At 54.5% G+C, this 12,829-nt stretch overlaps 2 protein-coding genes across 2 annotated transcripts in view; both read left to right on the forward strand.

Moving 5' to 3' along the window:
* Positions 1 to 11,628, forward strand: part of LOC121859277 (glycine receptor subunit alpha-2-like) — a gene marked incomplete in the record, with an annotated part of 72,413 nt that extends 60,785 nt beyond the window's left edge. The window contains 1 exon segment of the mRNA XM_042356052.1: positions 11,502 to 11,628.
* On the forward strand, positions 8,331 to 12,829 carry LOC121859326. Its single transcript, XM_042356121.1, has 3 exons — positions 8,331 to 8,566; positions 11,502 to 11,832; positions 12,389 to 12,829. The coding sequence occupies exons 1-3, from the start codon at positions 8,331 to 8,333 to the stop codon at positions 12,509 to 12,511; spliced, it is 690 nt and encodes a 229-aa protein (XP_042212055.1). The 3' UTR covers positions 12,512 to 12,829.

Genomic DNA, 12,829 nt, shown 5'->3' on the forward strand with positions numbered 1-12,829 from the left:
GGAGGTAGGTTAGGTGACTGGAGGTGGGTTAGGGTGGGCTGGAGGTGGGTTAGAGTGGGTGGGTAGGATGAGTGAATGGCAGGAAGGTAAAGATGTAGGTAACTGGGTCGGTGAGGTAGGGTGGGTTGGAGGTGGGTTAGAGTGGGCTGGAGGTGGGTAGGTGGGTGGGTGGGTTGGAGGAAGGTTAAGGCCGTCATATCTCCTCAATAATTCACCAGCTAACCTTCCTCTGGTCGTGGGAGGGGAGGAGTATTGCGGTGCAAAATGGCGGGCAGATGATTCAGAGACTCGACCTTGACCAACCTGATTCTCTCATTCACATTACGGCCTAACCTAACCTGGACTGACCTGACCTAACATAACCTAACCTGAGCTGACCTAACATAACCTAACCTGACCTGATCTGACCTAACCTAAACCGCCGCTGTGACACCTTCACCGCCGCTGTGACACCCTCGCAGTTGTAACACCCTCGCCGCTGTGACACCTTCACCGCCGCCAGACACCCTCGCCGCTGTGACACCCTCGCCGCTGTGACACCCTCGCCGCTGTGACACCCTCGCCGCTGTGACACCTCGCCGCTGTGACACCTTCACCGCCGCTGTGACACCGCAGTTGTAACACCTCGCCGCTGACACCTTCACCGCTGCTGTGACACCCTCGCCGCTGTGACACCCTCGCCGCTGTGACACCTCGCCGCTGTGACACCCTTGCCGCTGTGACACCTTCACCGCCGCTGTGACACCCTGCCTTTGTAACACCCTCGCTGCTGTGACATCTTCGCCGCTGTGACACCTTCACCGCCGCTGTGACACATTTTTGCATCATTCGGGTCGGGACGGTCTGTACTCACCAGCAGTCGTGGTCGTGTGGACGTTGCCACTTACTGCACTCCGTGGCATTCTCTTTGCCACCTCTAATAACAGGGGCAGTTTAATTGGTGGATGGTTGGTTAGATGGGCCCTTGTCCTATTAGGGCCTAAGTTCTAATAGGCCCTAAGTTCTAATGGGCCCTAAGTTCTAATAGGCCTCAGTTCTATGGGCCCTAAGTTCTAATAAGGCCCTAGTTCTAATGGGCCCTAAGTTCTAATAGGCTGGTTCTATGGGCCCTAAGTTCTATGGGCCCTAAGATGTAGAGGCCCAGTCCTAATAAATCCCAGGTTTTGTGTATGGGCAGAAGGATTGGGTCTATCAGGACTGAGGGCCAGTCTTCTACACACACACACACACACACACACACACACACACACACACACACACACACACACACACACACATACATAATTCACTTTAAGTCAATAACTCCTATTTTCTGCTCTGTTGTGTTTGTCTTCCCTCTTCCCATCAACCTAAGATTGGTTATGGGGGAGGATTGGTTATGGGAAGGATTGGGTTATGGGGAAGGATTGGTTATGGGGAAGGATTTGGTTATGGGGAGGATTGGTTATGGGAAGGATTGGTTATGGGGAAGGATTGGTTATGGGGAAGGATTGGTTATGGGGAAGGATTGGTTATGGGGAAGGATTGGTTATGGGAGGATTGGTTATGGGGAAGGATTGGTTATGGGGAAGGATTGGTTATGGGGAGGATTGTAATTTTCTATCGATTTTTTTTTGAATAAGAAGAACTGTCAAGCCATCTTTTCTTTCTTTCTTGATTTATTTATTTGTTTCTTTATTCATTCACTCTTCTTCTTCTTCTTCTTCCTTCCTTCCTTCCTTCCTTCCTTCCTTCCTTCCTCCCTCCTTTATTATCCTTATTGTACATTTACTCTCCATTCCTTATTGTCACTACCGATACTAAACACGAGTTGTACCTCAGCTGTCATAGATCGTCTGTCAGTTTCGTCCGTCTGTCCTGCCGTCTGTCTCTCCCTCCATCCGTGTGTCCTGCCGTCTGTCCCTCCTCCATCCGTCGTGTCCTGCCGTCTGTCCCTCCTCCATCCGTCTGTCACCTGTCCCTCCCTCCATCCGTGTGTCCCTGTCGCCCTCCTCCATCCGTCTTCCTGCCATCTGTCCCTCCCTCCATCCGTGTGTCCTGCCGTCTGTCCCTCCCTCCATCGTCTGTCCTGCCGTCTGTCCCTCCCTCCATCCGTGTGTCCTGCCGTCTGTCCCTCCCTCCATCCGTCTGTCCTGCCGTCTGTCCCTCCCTCCATCCGTCTGTCCTGCATCCTGTCCCTCCCTCCATCCGTCTGTCCTGCCGTCTGCTCCTCCCTCCATCCGTCTGTCCTGCCGTCTGTCCTCCCTCCATCCGTGTGTCCTGCCGTCTGTCCCTCCCCTCCATCCGTGCTGTCCTGCCGTCTGTCCCTCCCTCATCCGTCTGTCCCCGTCTGTCCCTCCCTCCATCCGTGTGTCCTGCCGTCTGTCCCTCTCCCTCCATCCGTGTGTCCTGCCGTCTGTCCCTCCCTCCATCCGTCTGTCCTGCCGTCTGTCCCTCCCTCCATCCGTGTGTCCCCTTCACCGTCTCTGTCCTCCCCTCCATCCGTGTGTCCTGCCGTCTGTCCCTCCCTCCATCCGTCTGTCCTGCCGTCTGTCCCTCCCTCATCCGTGCTGTCCTGCGTCTGTCCCTCCCTCCATCCGTCTTGTCCTGCCGTCTGTCCCTCCCTCCATCCGTGTGTCCTGCCGTCTGTCCTCCCTCCATCCAGTCTGTCCTGCCGTCTGTCCCTCCCTCCATCCGTCTGTCCTGCCATCTGTCCCTCCCCTCCATCGTGTGTCCTGCCGTCTGTCCCTCCCTCCATCCGTGTCCTGCCGTCTGTCCCTCCCTCCATCCGTCTGTCCTGCCGTCTGTCCCTCCCTCCATCCGTCTGTCCTCCGTCTGTCCCTCCCTCCATCCGTCTCCTGCGTCTGTCCCCTCCCTCCATCCTGTCCTGCGTCTGTCCCTCCCTCCATCCGTGTGTCCTGCCGTCTGTCCCTCCCTCCATCCGTCTGTCCTGCCGTCTGTCCCTCTCCATCGTCTGTCTACCCTCTCCCTCCCCCTCCATCGTGTGTCCTGCCGTCTGTCCCTCCCTCCATCCATTGCCTGCCGTCTGTCCCTCCCTCCATCCGTGTGTCCTGCCGTCTGTCCCTCCCTCCATCCGTGTGTCCTGCCGTGTCCCTCCCCTCCATCCGTCTGTCCTGCCGTCTGTCCCTCCCTCCATCCGTGTGTCCTGCCGTCTGTCCTCCCTCCATCCGTGTGTCCTGCCGTCTGTCCCTCCCTCCATCCATCTTGTCCTGCCGTCTGTCCCTCCTCCATCCGTGTGTCCTGCCGTCTGTCCCTCCCTCCATCTCTTCTCACCGTCTGTCCCTCCCCTCCATCCGTCTGTCCTGCCGTCTGTCCCTCCCTCCATCCGTGTCCCCGTCTGTCCCTCCCTCCCATCCGTCTGTCCTGCCGTCTGTCCCTCCCTCCATCCGTGTGTCCTGCCGTCTGTCCTCTCCCTCCCATCCGTGTGTCCTGCCGTCTGTCCCTCCCTCCATCCGTCTGTCCTGCCGTCTGTCCCTCCCTCCATCCAGTCTGTCCTGCCGTCTGTCCTCCCTCCATCCGTGTGTCCTGCCGTCTGTCCTCCCCTCCATCCTGTGTCCTGCCGTCTGTCCCTCCTCCATCCGTGTGTCCTGCGTCTGTCCCTCCCTCCATCCGTGTGTCCTGCCTCTGTCCCTCCCTCCATCCGTGTGTCCTGCGTCTGTCCCTCCCTCCATCCGTCTGTCCTGCCGTCTGTCCCTCCTCCATCCGTGTGTCCTGCCGTCTGTCCCTCCCTCCATCCGTGTGTCCTGCCGTCTGTCCCTCCCTCCATCCGTCTGTCCTGCCGTCTGTCCCTTCCTCCATCCGTCTGTCCCGTCTTCCTCCCTCCATCCGTCTGTCCTGCCGTCTGTCCCTCCCTCCATCCGTCTGTCCTGCGTCTGTCCCTCCCTCCATCCGTGTGTCCTGCCGTCTGTCCTCCCCTCCATCCGTGTGTCCTTCCGTCTGTCCCTCCCCTCCATCCGTGTGTCCCTGTCTGTCCCTCCCTCCATCCGTCTGTCCCTGCCTGTCCCTCCCCTCCATCCGTGTGTCCTGCCGTCTGTCCCTCCCTCCATCCGTGTGTCCTGCCGTCTGTCCCTCCCTCATCCGTCTGTCCTGCCGTCTGTCCTCCCTCCCATCCGTGTCCTGCCGTCTGTCCCTCCCCTCCATCCGTGTGTCCTGCCGTCTGTCCCTCCCTCCATCCGTGTGTCCTGCCGTCTGTCCTCCCTCCATCCGTGTCCTGCCGTCTGTCCCTCCCTCCATCCGTGTGTCCTGCCGTCTGTCCCTCCCTCCATCCTGTGTGTCCTGCCGTCTGTCCCTCCCCTCCATCCATCTGTCCTGCCGTCTGTCCCTCCCTCCATCCGTGTGTCCTGCCGTCTGTCCCTCCCTCCATCCGTCTGTCTGCCGTCTGTCCCTCCCTCCATCCGTGTGTCCTGCCGTCTGTCCCTCCCTCCCATCCGTGTGTCCTGCCGTCTGTCCTCCCTCCATCCGTCTGTCCTGCCGTCTGTCCCTCCCTCCATCCGTCTGTCCTGCCCTCTGTCCCTCCCTCCATCCGTGTGTGTCCTGCCGTCTGTCCTTCCTCCCATCCGTGTGTCCTGCCGTCTGTCCTCCCTCCATCCGTCTGTCCTCCGTCTGTCCCTCCCTCCATCCGTGTGTCCTGCCGTCTGTCCCTCCCCTCCATCCGTCTGTCCTGCCGTCTGTCCCTCCCCTCCATCCGTGTGTCCTGCCGTCTGTCCTTCCTCCATCCGTGTGTCTGCCGTCTGTCCCTCCCTCCATCCGTCTGTCCTGTCTGTCTCCCCTCCATCCGTCTGTCCTGCCGTCTGTCCCTCCCCTCCATCCTGTGTGTCCTGCCGTCTGTCCCTCCCTCCATCCGTGTCCTGCCGTCTCTCCTCCCTCCATCGTGTGTCCTGCCGTCTGTCCCTCCCCTCCATCCGTGTCCTGCCGTCTGTCCCCTCCTCCATCCATCTGTCCTGCCGTCTTCCTCCCTCCATCCGTGTGTCCTGCCGTCTGTCTCTCCCTCCATCCGTGTGTCCTGCCGTCTGTCCTCCCTCCATCCGTGTGTCCTGCCTGTCTGTCCCTCCCTCCATCCGTGTCCTGCCGTCTGTCCCTCCCTCCATCCGTGTGTCCTGCCGTCTGTCCTCCTCCATCCGTCTGTCCTGCCGTCTCCTCCCTCCATCCGTGTGTCCTGCCGTCTGTCCCTCCCTCCATCCATGTGTCCTGCCGTCTGTCCTCCCTCCATCCGTGTGTCCTGCCGTCTGTCCCTCCCTCCATCCGTCTGTCCTGCCGTCTGTCCCTCCTCCATCCGTGTGTCCTGCCGTCTGTCCCTCCCTCCATCCATGTGTCCTGCCGTCTGTCCCTCCCCTCCATCCGTGTGTCCTGCCGTCTGTCCCTCCCTCCATCCGTCTGTCCTGCCGTCTGTCCTCCCCTCTCCATCCAGTCCTGCTGTCTGTCCCTCCCTCCATCTGTGTCCTGCCGTCTGTCCTTCCCCCATCCGTCTGTCCTGCTGTCTGTCCTCTCCATCTGTGTCCTGCTGTCCGTCCTCCATCCGTCTGTCCTGCTGTCTGTCCCCCCTCCATCCAGGTCCTGCTGTCTGTCCCTCCCCTCCATCCGTCTGTCCTGCCGTCTGTCCCTCCCTCCATCCATGTGTCCTGCCGTCTGTCTGTCCTCCCTCCATCCGTTCTGTCCTGCTGTCTGTCCTCCCTCCACCTGTCTGTCCTGCTGTCTGTCCCTCCCTCCATCCGTGTGTCCTGCTGTCTGCCCTCCATCCAGGTCCTGCTGTCTGTCCCTCCCCTCTCCATCCGTCTGTCCTGCTGTCTGTCCCCCTCCCCATCCGTCTGTCCTGCTGTCTGTCCTCCCCCCTCCATCCGGTGTCCTGCCGTCTGTCCTCCCCCTCCATCCGTCTGTCCTGCCGTCTGTCCTCCTCCCATCCGTCTGTCCTGCTGTCCCTCCCTCCATCCGTCTGTCCCTCCCCTCCATCTGTCCTGCCGTCTGTCCTCCCTCTCCATCTGTCTGTCTTGCCGTCTGTCCCTCCCTCCATCCGTCTGTCCTTCCTCCGTCTGTCCCTCCCTCCATCTGTGCGTCCTGCTGTCTGCCCTTCCCCCATCCGTTTCTGCTGTCTGTCCTCCCTCCATCCAGGTGTCCCTGCTGTCTGTCCCTCCCTCCATCCGGTTCTGTCCCAGTCTGTCCCTCCCTCCCCATCTGTCTGTCTGCCGTCTGTCCCTCCCCTCCATCCGTCTGTCCTGCCGTCTGTCCTTCCCTCTCCATCCAGGTCTCTGCTGTCTGTCCCTCCCCATTCTGTCTCCTGTCTGTCCTCCCTCCATCCGTGGTCCTGTCTGTCCTCCCTCTCCATCCTGTGTCCTGCTCGTCTGTCCTCTCCTCCATCTCGTGTCCTGCTGTCTGTCCCTTCCCTCCATCCGCCTGCTCCGTCCTCCCTTCCATCCGTCTGTCCTGCTGTCTGTCCTCCTCCTCTCCATCTGCTGTTGTCCTGCTGTCTGTCCCTCCCTCCATCCGTCTGTTGTCTGTCCTTCCCTCCCACCATTCTGTCCTGCTGTTTGTCCCTCCCTCTCCATCCGTCTGTCCTGCCGTCTGTCCTTTCCATCCGTCCCTGCTGTCTGTCCCTCCCTCCATCCGTGTCCCGCTGTCTGTCCCTCCCCTCCATCCGGTCCTGCTGTCTGTCCCTCCCTCCATCCGTGTGTCCTGCCGTCTGTCCCTCCCCTTCCATCCTGTCTCTGTCCCGCTGTCTGTCCTCCCTCCATCCGGTCTGTCCTGCCTTGCCGTCCCCTCCCTCCATCCTCAGTGTCCTGCTGTCTGTCCCTCCCTCCATCCTCGTCTGTCCTGTTCTGTCTGTCCCTCCCTCCATCTGCGGTCCTGCCCCTGTCCTCCCCTCCATCCGTCTGTCCTGCCGTCTGTCCTCCCTCCATCCGTGTTCCTGCCGTCTGTCCTCTCCCTCCATCCGCGTCCTGCCGTCTGTCCTTCCCTCCATCTGTCTGTCCTGCCGTCTGTCCTCCTCTCCATCCGGTCTGTCCCGCTGTCTGTCCCTCCCTCCATCCGTCTGTCCTGCTGTCTGTCCCCCTCCCTCCATCTCCGGTCCTGCCGTCTGTCCCTCCTCCATCCGTCTGTCCTGCCGTCTGTCCCTCCTCCATCCGTGTCCTGCTGTCTGTCCCTCCTCCATCTGTCTGTCCTGCTGTCTGTCCCTCCATCCGTCTGTCCTGCCGTCTGTCCCTCCCTCCATCCGTCTGTCCTGCCGTCTGTCCTCCCTTCCATCTGTCCTGCTGTCCGTCCTCCCTTCCATCCGTCTGTCCTGCTGTCTGTCCCTCCCTCCATCCGTCTGTCTGCCGTCTGTCCATCCGTCTGTCCTGCCCGTCTGTCCTCCCTCCATCCGTGTGTCCTGCCGTCTGTCCCGTCCCGTCCGTCCCGTCCGTCCTTCTGGCCGAAGGCCTTGGCCGCCATAACCAGATCAAAACAGCCTCGAGTCGTCGCTACAGTCGGCCAGTTGTGTCAATAATGTTATAAGTTATGGCCGCGTGTGAGGGTGTAGTACTGTACTACCACTACTATTACTGTTGATACCATTACTACTACTACTACTTTTACTGTACTATTACTACTACTACTACCTTTTACTGTACTGCTCATGAACTACTACTGCTACTACTACTACTACTACTACTACTACTACTACTACTACTACTACTACTACTACTACTACTACTACTACTACAGCACAACAACAACTGTTACTCTAATCTTCGATACGTCTACCACAATTACTTTCAACAACTCTGCTTTACTACAATCACAATCTATCCACAACTACCAGCACCAGGCGTAGACATAGCAACAGAGAGCTGGTTGGCTGTAGAGGTGTCAATCCCTCACCTGGTAGACATACACCTCCGTCAAGTCCAGAAGTATGAGGAAACTCAGCAAAGAAAACTTTCTAGCACATCTTTAACCCCCCCTTGTGCCCCGCGCCCTGGGAGGTGAGAGAACGTAGAGGCCACTTTTAATAATGCATTAAAACTCTTAAAACTTTCATTTATTAACGGGTATGGGCGGAAGCCTCGGGGACATGGCTGCCTGACCATTGTTACCCGTTTTCTTTAAATAGGACGGCTGCCTTGAGGGGGTAACTTAACTCAATAGAGCTCCGGTGCGTCAGGAAGGGGTGTGTAGTAATATTTCAACTGTAATTCCTTCATATTAGTGATACGGATGACTGTGTGGCATCGTATGTCTAACTTTCGTGTGAAACTCGTGTCGTAATTTCATCTATGAATATGGAGGTAAGGCGGGATAATAAGAAGAGCGTAGATTTGATGGCGGCGGCGTGACGTGAGGACGACTTACTCTACCCTCTGATGGATCATGTCGTCAACACCCACGACACTCATCCTCGACTCTACCCTCTGATGGATCATGTCGTCAACACCCACGACACTCATCCTCGACTCTACCCTCTGATGGATCATGTCGTCAACACCCACGACACTCATCCTGCAGAGTTTTACCAACACCATAAATTAATCCTCGAGGCCCTCCGTCAGCTACTCCGACGTGAGGAAGTAGAAAAGACTGTATCACCAGGGACGCTCCTGTAGGGACGAGCTACAGGCCAGGAGTATGGCTGTGTTTATGTCCCGCACGTTGTAGAAGGACACTACAGTTCTGTGTTGTCTGTTAGTCACATTTATGACTTCTAAGCCCAGCATATTTCTTATATTGACCTGTCCTGACCTTGACCTCTATATGACCCCTCAACAACACCAGGAAGGTCACGGTGGAGTGAACTCCCACTCAGAGCTCGGCGCCGATTCATTATTCAACCCACTAAAAGCAGCAGCCTTCAACCCCGCACTTTTTCACTGCAAATTATAAGGTATTTTTCTCTCTTACTGAGGCAGTCCCAGTCCAAGCCTGTGTACCTAACGGTGAGGAAATGAGCCACACACACACACACACACACACACACACACACACACACACACACACACACACACACACACACACTCAGATGTTTTATTCATACGTGTGTGTGTGTGTGTGTGTGTGTGTACAGATACTCTCCTCTGCCTCGTTGAGTTGAGAGTAAACAGATCCGGCTGAGTTCTCGGCCTACTCGATGGACAAGCACTGGGCAGACTCAGATATCGGCTCGAAAAAGCAATGTAAATTTGTATGACGATTTTATTGGATATCTATCTATCTATCTATCTATCTATTTCAACCCGTCTGTCTGTTTGTCTGTCTAACCTAACCTAACCTAACCTAACCTAACCTGACCTGACCTGACCTACCTCTTCCACCCCTTTCCTCTTTCTTCCTCTCTTCTTCCTCCCCTTCCTCCTCCTCTTCACCTCTTCCACCCCTTCCTCTTCTTCACCCTCTCATCCTCTTCTTCACCCTCTCATCCTTTTCTTCACCCTCTCATCCTCTTCTTCACCCTCTCATCCTCTTCTTCACCCTCTTCCTCTTCTTCACCCTCTCTTCCTCTTCTTCACCCTCTTTCCTCTTCTTCACCTCTCTTCTCTTCTTCACCCTCTCTTCTCTTCCTCACCCCTCCTCTTCCTCGTCTTAAAACCAGGAACACAACACAAAGACCGCCGCCCCCAAGCCTCGAGTTGTGTTGGTAACCGAGGGAAAACATCTGAGTGTATGTATGTAAACATCTCTGGTATGTATATAAACATCTCTGAGTGTATGTATGTAAACATCTCTGAGTGTACATATGTAGACATCTCTGAGTGTATGTATGTAAACATCTCTGAGTGTACGTATGTAAACATCTCTGAGTGTACGTATGTAATAATAATAATATATATATATATATATATATATACATGTTTATTTAGAATTTACCTTGAGGCTTATACAGACTTACATTTGATTTTGACATAATGATATAATATGCATTGAATACATTTACAGGGCTGTACACTACATAAATCAGAGTTGTTTATTATTTTAACAATAGATGGGATGGTGCTGTTCTTATATCTGTCAGTGCGGGCTCTTATGGGCTGTTTGTGTGACGGACTGCGCGAGGTGGGTGGGGGCTGCAGGTGGCAGGAGGTGGCGATGGCGAGTGGTGCAGTCCACGGCCAAAAACCCTTTCCAGTGCTTGGTGGTGGAGGTCACTGAGGGATGGCATTTCCAGAGTAGAGAGCGTTGATAACCAGGTATTCTGTGCCGAGCATGATTCTGCAGGCCTTTTCTGTACCTTCTCTAGCTGACGTTGTTGGGTGGAGTGAAGAGAACGACCAGGCTGGTGACGCACACGTTAGTTTGGGAAATAAAGGCGTTGTAGATGGTCTCAGCTCTGGCGAGTGTCCCAAGTGACGTAAGTCGTCGTAGCATGTAGGAACAGTGAGCTGCCTTGACTGTGTTATTTACATGGGCCTTCAGTCAAGTTTGTTGTCTAAGTTTACACCCAGGAGTTTTGGCAGACTGCACCAGCTGGAGAGGATGGGCACCCACTGTGACTGGGCTTGCACTGGAATGGTGGCGGTTTGATGTGCATGACTACGGTTTTGGTGTGGTTGATGGTGACTTTGTTCTCCGTAGTCCATGCCTGTAGCCTGTCCAGGGTGCCTTGTAGCGATGAGTAGTCTGGTGCGGTGTCCTGAACCCACAGTGCAGTCATCCGTACTTCCACCTGTGAGGTGTCCGATAGAGCGTCGTTGATCAGGATGAGAAGCACCAGTGGTCCCATCTTGGTCCCTGGGGAACACCGCAGGTGAGGTGTTGGAATAGAGACCAAGCCCTGATACCTCACTGCTTGGCGACGTCCACTCAGAAATCAGTGAGCCATGAGACCAGGTTGGTGGGGAGGCCCTGAATGTAGCCTTGTTGATAACAGTGCAGTGATCACCAAGGTCAAAGGCCTTCCTGAAGTCCACAAGGGCAACGGCCACTGATGTCTTACGTTTCTGCAAGTTTGTGTGCAGAAAATCCAGAAAGCTCATAAGCAGTGTGATGGGGAGGTCCTCATATTGCCAAATTGCTGTTCACAAACATCTCTGAGTGTACGTATGTAAACATCTCTGAGTGTATGTATGTAAACATCTCTGAGTGTACGTATGTAAACATCTCTGAGTGTACGTATGTAAACATCTCTGAGTGTGATGTAAAAATTAACAAATTGTGTTCCTTCTCTTCATCTTTATCCTCTCTCTTCTCTTTCATCATTCTTTCGTCTTATGTATCTACGAATAATTGAGTTATGTACGTATGATAATCGTACACATAGTAATACTTTAACTTGGTCATAACATCTGTAGGGTCTTAACCTGGATATATGTAAAAATGTACTTAATTATTATTTAAGCTTCTTGTACACGTATCTTTAAATTGGTGTCATGATTCTCGTATGAATTAAAGGGACAAACTTGATAACAGTTTAACCCACTCAGCTGTGTTGTGGTTGATCAGCTGATGGATGTAAATAAATAATGTGTTGTGTTTACATCAGCTGTGTTGTGGTTGATCAGCTGATGGATGTAAATAAATAATGTGTCTTGTTTTTTCATCAGCTGGAGACGATCACGACTATCACCTCGCCCGTGGCCTCCTGCCAATGGCCTCTCGCCCCTAGAGATGCTCGCCCCGGCATCCTGCCCCGCCCACATCTCCACCGCCTCCCACCTCACCAACTCCCAGGTAGTGAATGGACCCATGTTCAGCGGCATACAGCAACACCCTGGCCTGCAGCAGATGGGCATACAACACCCAGGCCTGCAGCAGATGGGCATACAACACCCTGGCCTGCAGCATACATCCGTGCAGCACTCCAGCCTGCAGCATACCTTTGGCTTGCCCCCCACCCTCCCCCCCACCACTCCTGGACCAGCAAAGTCTCCAAAGGTGAGTCTGATACCTGTGTAATGACCGTCTCATAACTGACTGATACTTGTCTGATACCTGATACATCGTTGTTGTTCTGGTGGTCTCACTGACCTGACCTCAAATTAGGGTTTCTTTTTATAATAGAACCTGACGTAACCCTAAGCTGAATCTACCTTGGGGTTCTACTCACCCTAAAACCTGACCTGACTTAACTTGGGGGTTCTCTTCCTATGACCTGACCTTAAATTATGGGTTCTTTTTTATCACAGAACCTGACCTGACCTTAAATTATGGGTTCTTTTTTATCACAGAACCTGACCTGACCTTAAACTAGGGGTTCTTTTTTAGCACAGAACCTGACCTGACCTTAAACTAGGGGTTCTTTTTTATCACAGAACCTGACTTGACCTGACCTTAAACTAGGGGTTTTGCACAGAACCTGACCTGACCTTAAACTAGGGGTTCTCTTTAGCACAGAATCTGACCTGACCTTAAACTAGGGGTTCTCTTAAGCATAGAACCTGACCTGACCTGACCTTAAACTAAACTTAACTTGAGGTTCTTCTCCCCCCAGAACCACTCACGGAGGAGGGAGAGAGCCATCCTCATCGACAGGGTGTCCCGGATCCTTTTCCCTACCTCCTTCACGGTTCTCAATGTTATCTACTGGAGTGTGTTCGTAGTGCAGTGGTTCTAGTGCAGTGCGGACGTACCTCACTGGTGGCGGTTCTAACACGGTTCTATAAACGCCACGGATGAGGGAGAATAGACAAGAGAAGTAACTAAGAGAAGATACACTACACATTAAAGAATCCAACGTGACACGAGACATAATATAAACACAAATGAGTGTCCAGTCTTAGTATACAAGCAACTTCGCTGCTGAAACCTAGATGGCAGTGCGAGAAGTCAATTTGATGACGTCCTTATCTAGAGTTCCAGATTACACGTAGAGTGTTCATTCCAACTGTTGACCTACGCCAGAATGCTGACCTCTAAGGACCTAGGATGCAAC

The sequence above is a fragment of the Homarus americanus genome, unplaced genomic scaffold (genome assembly GCF_018991925.1).
Source record: "Homarus americanus isolate GMGI-L3 unplaced genomic scaffold, GMGI_Hamer_2.0 scaffold36188, whole genome shotgun sequence".
Lineage (NCBI taxonomy): Eukaryota > Metazoa > Arthropoda > Malacostraca > Decapoda > Nephropidae > Homarus > Homarus americanus.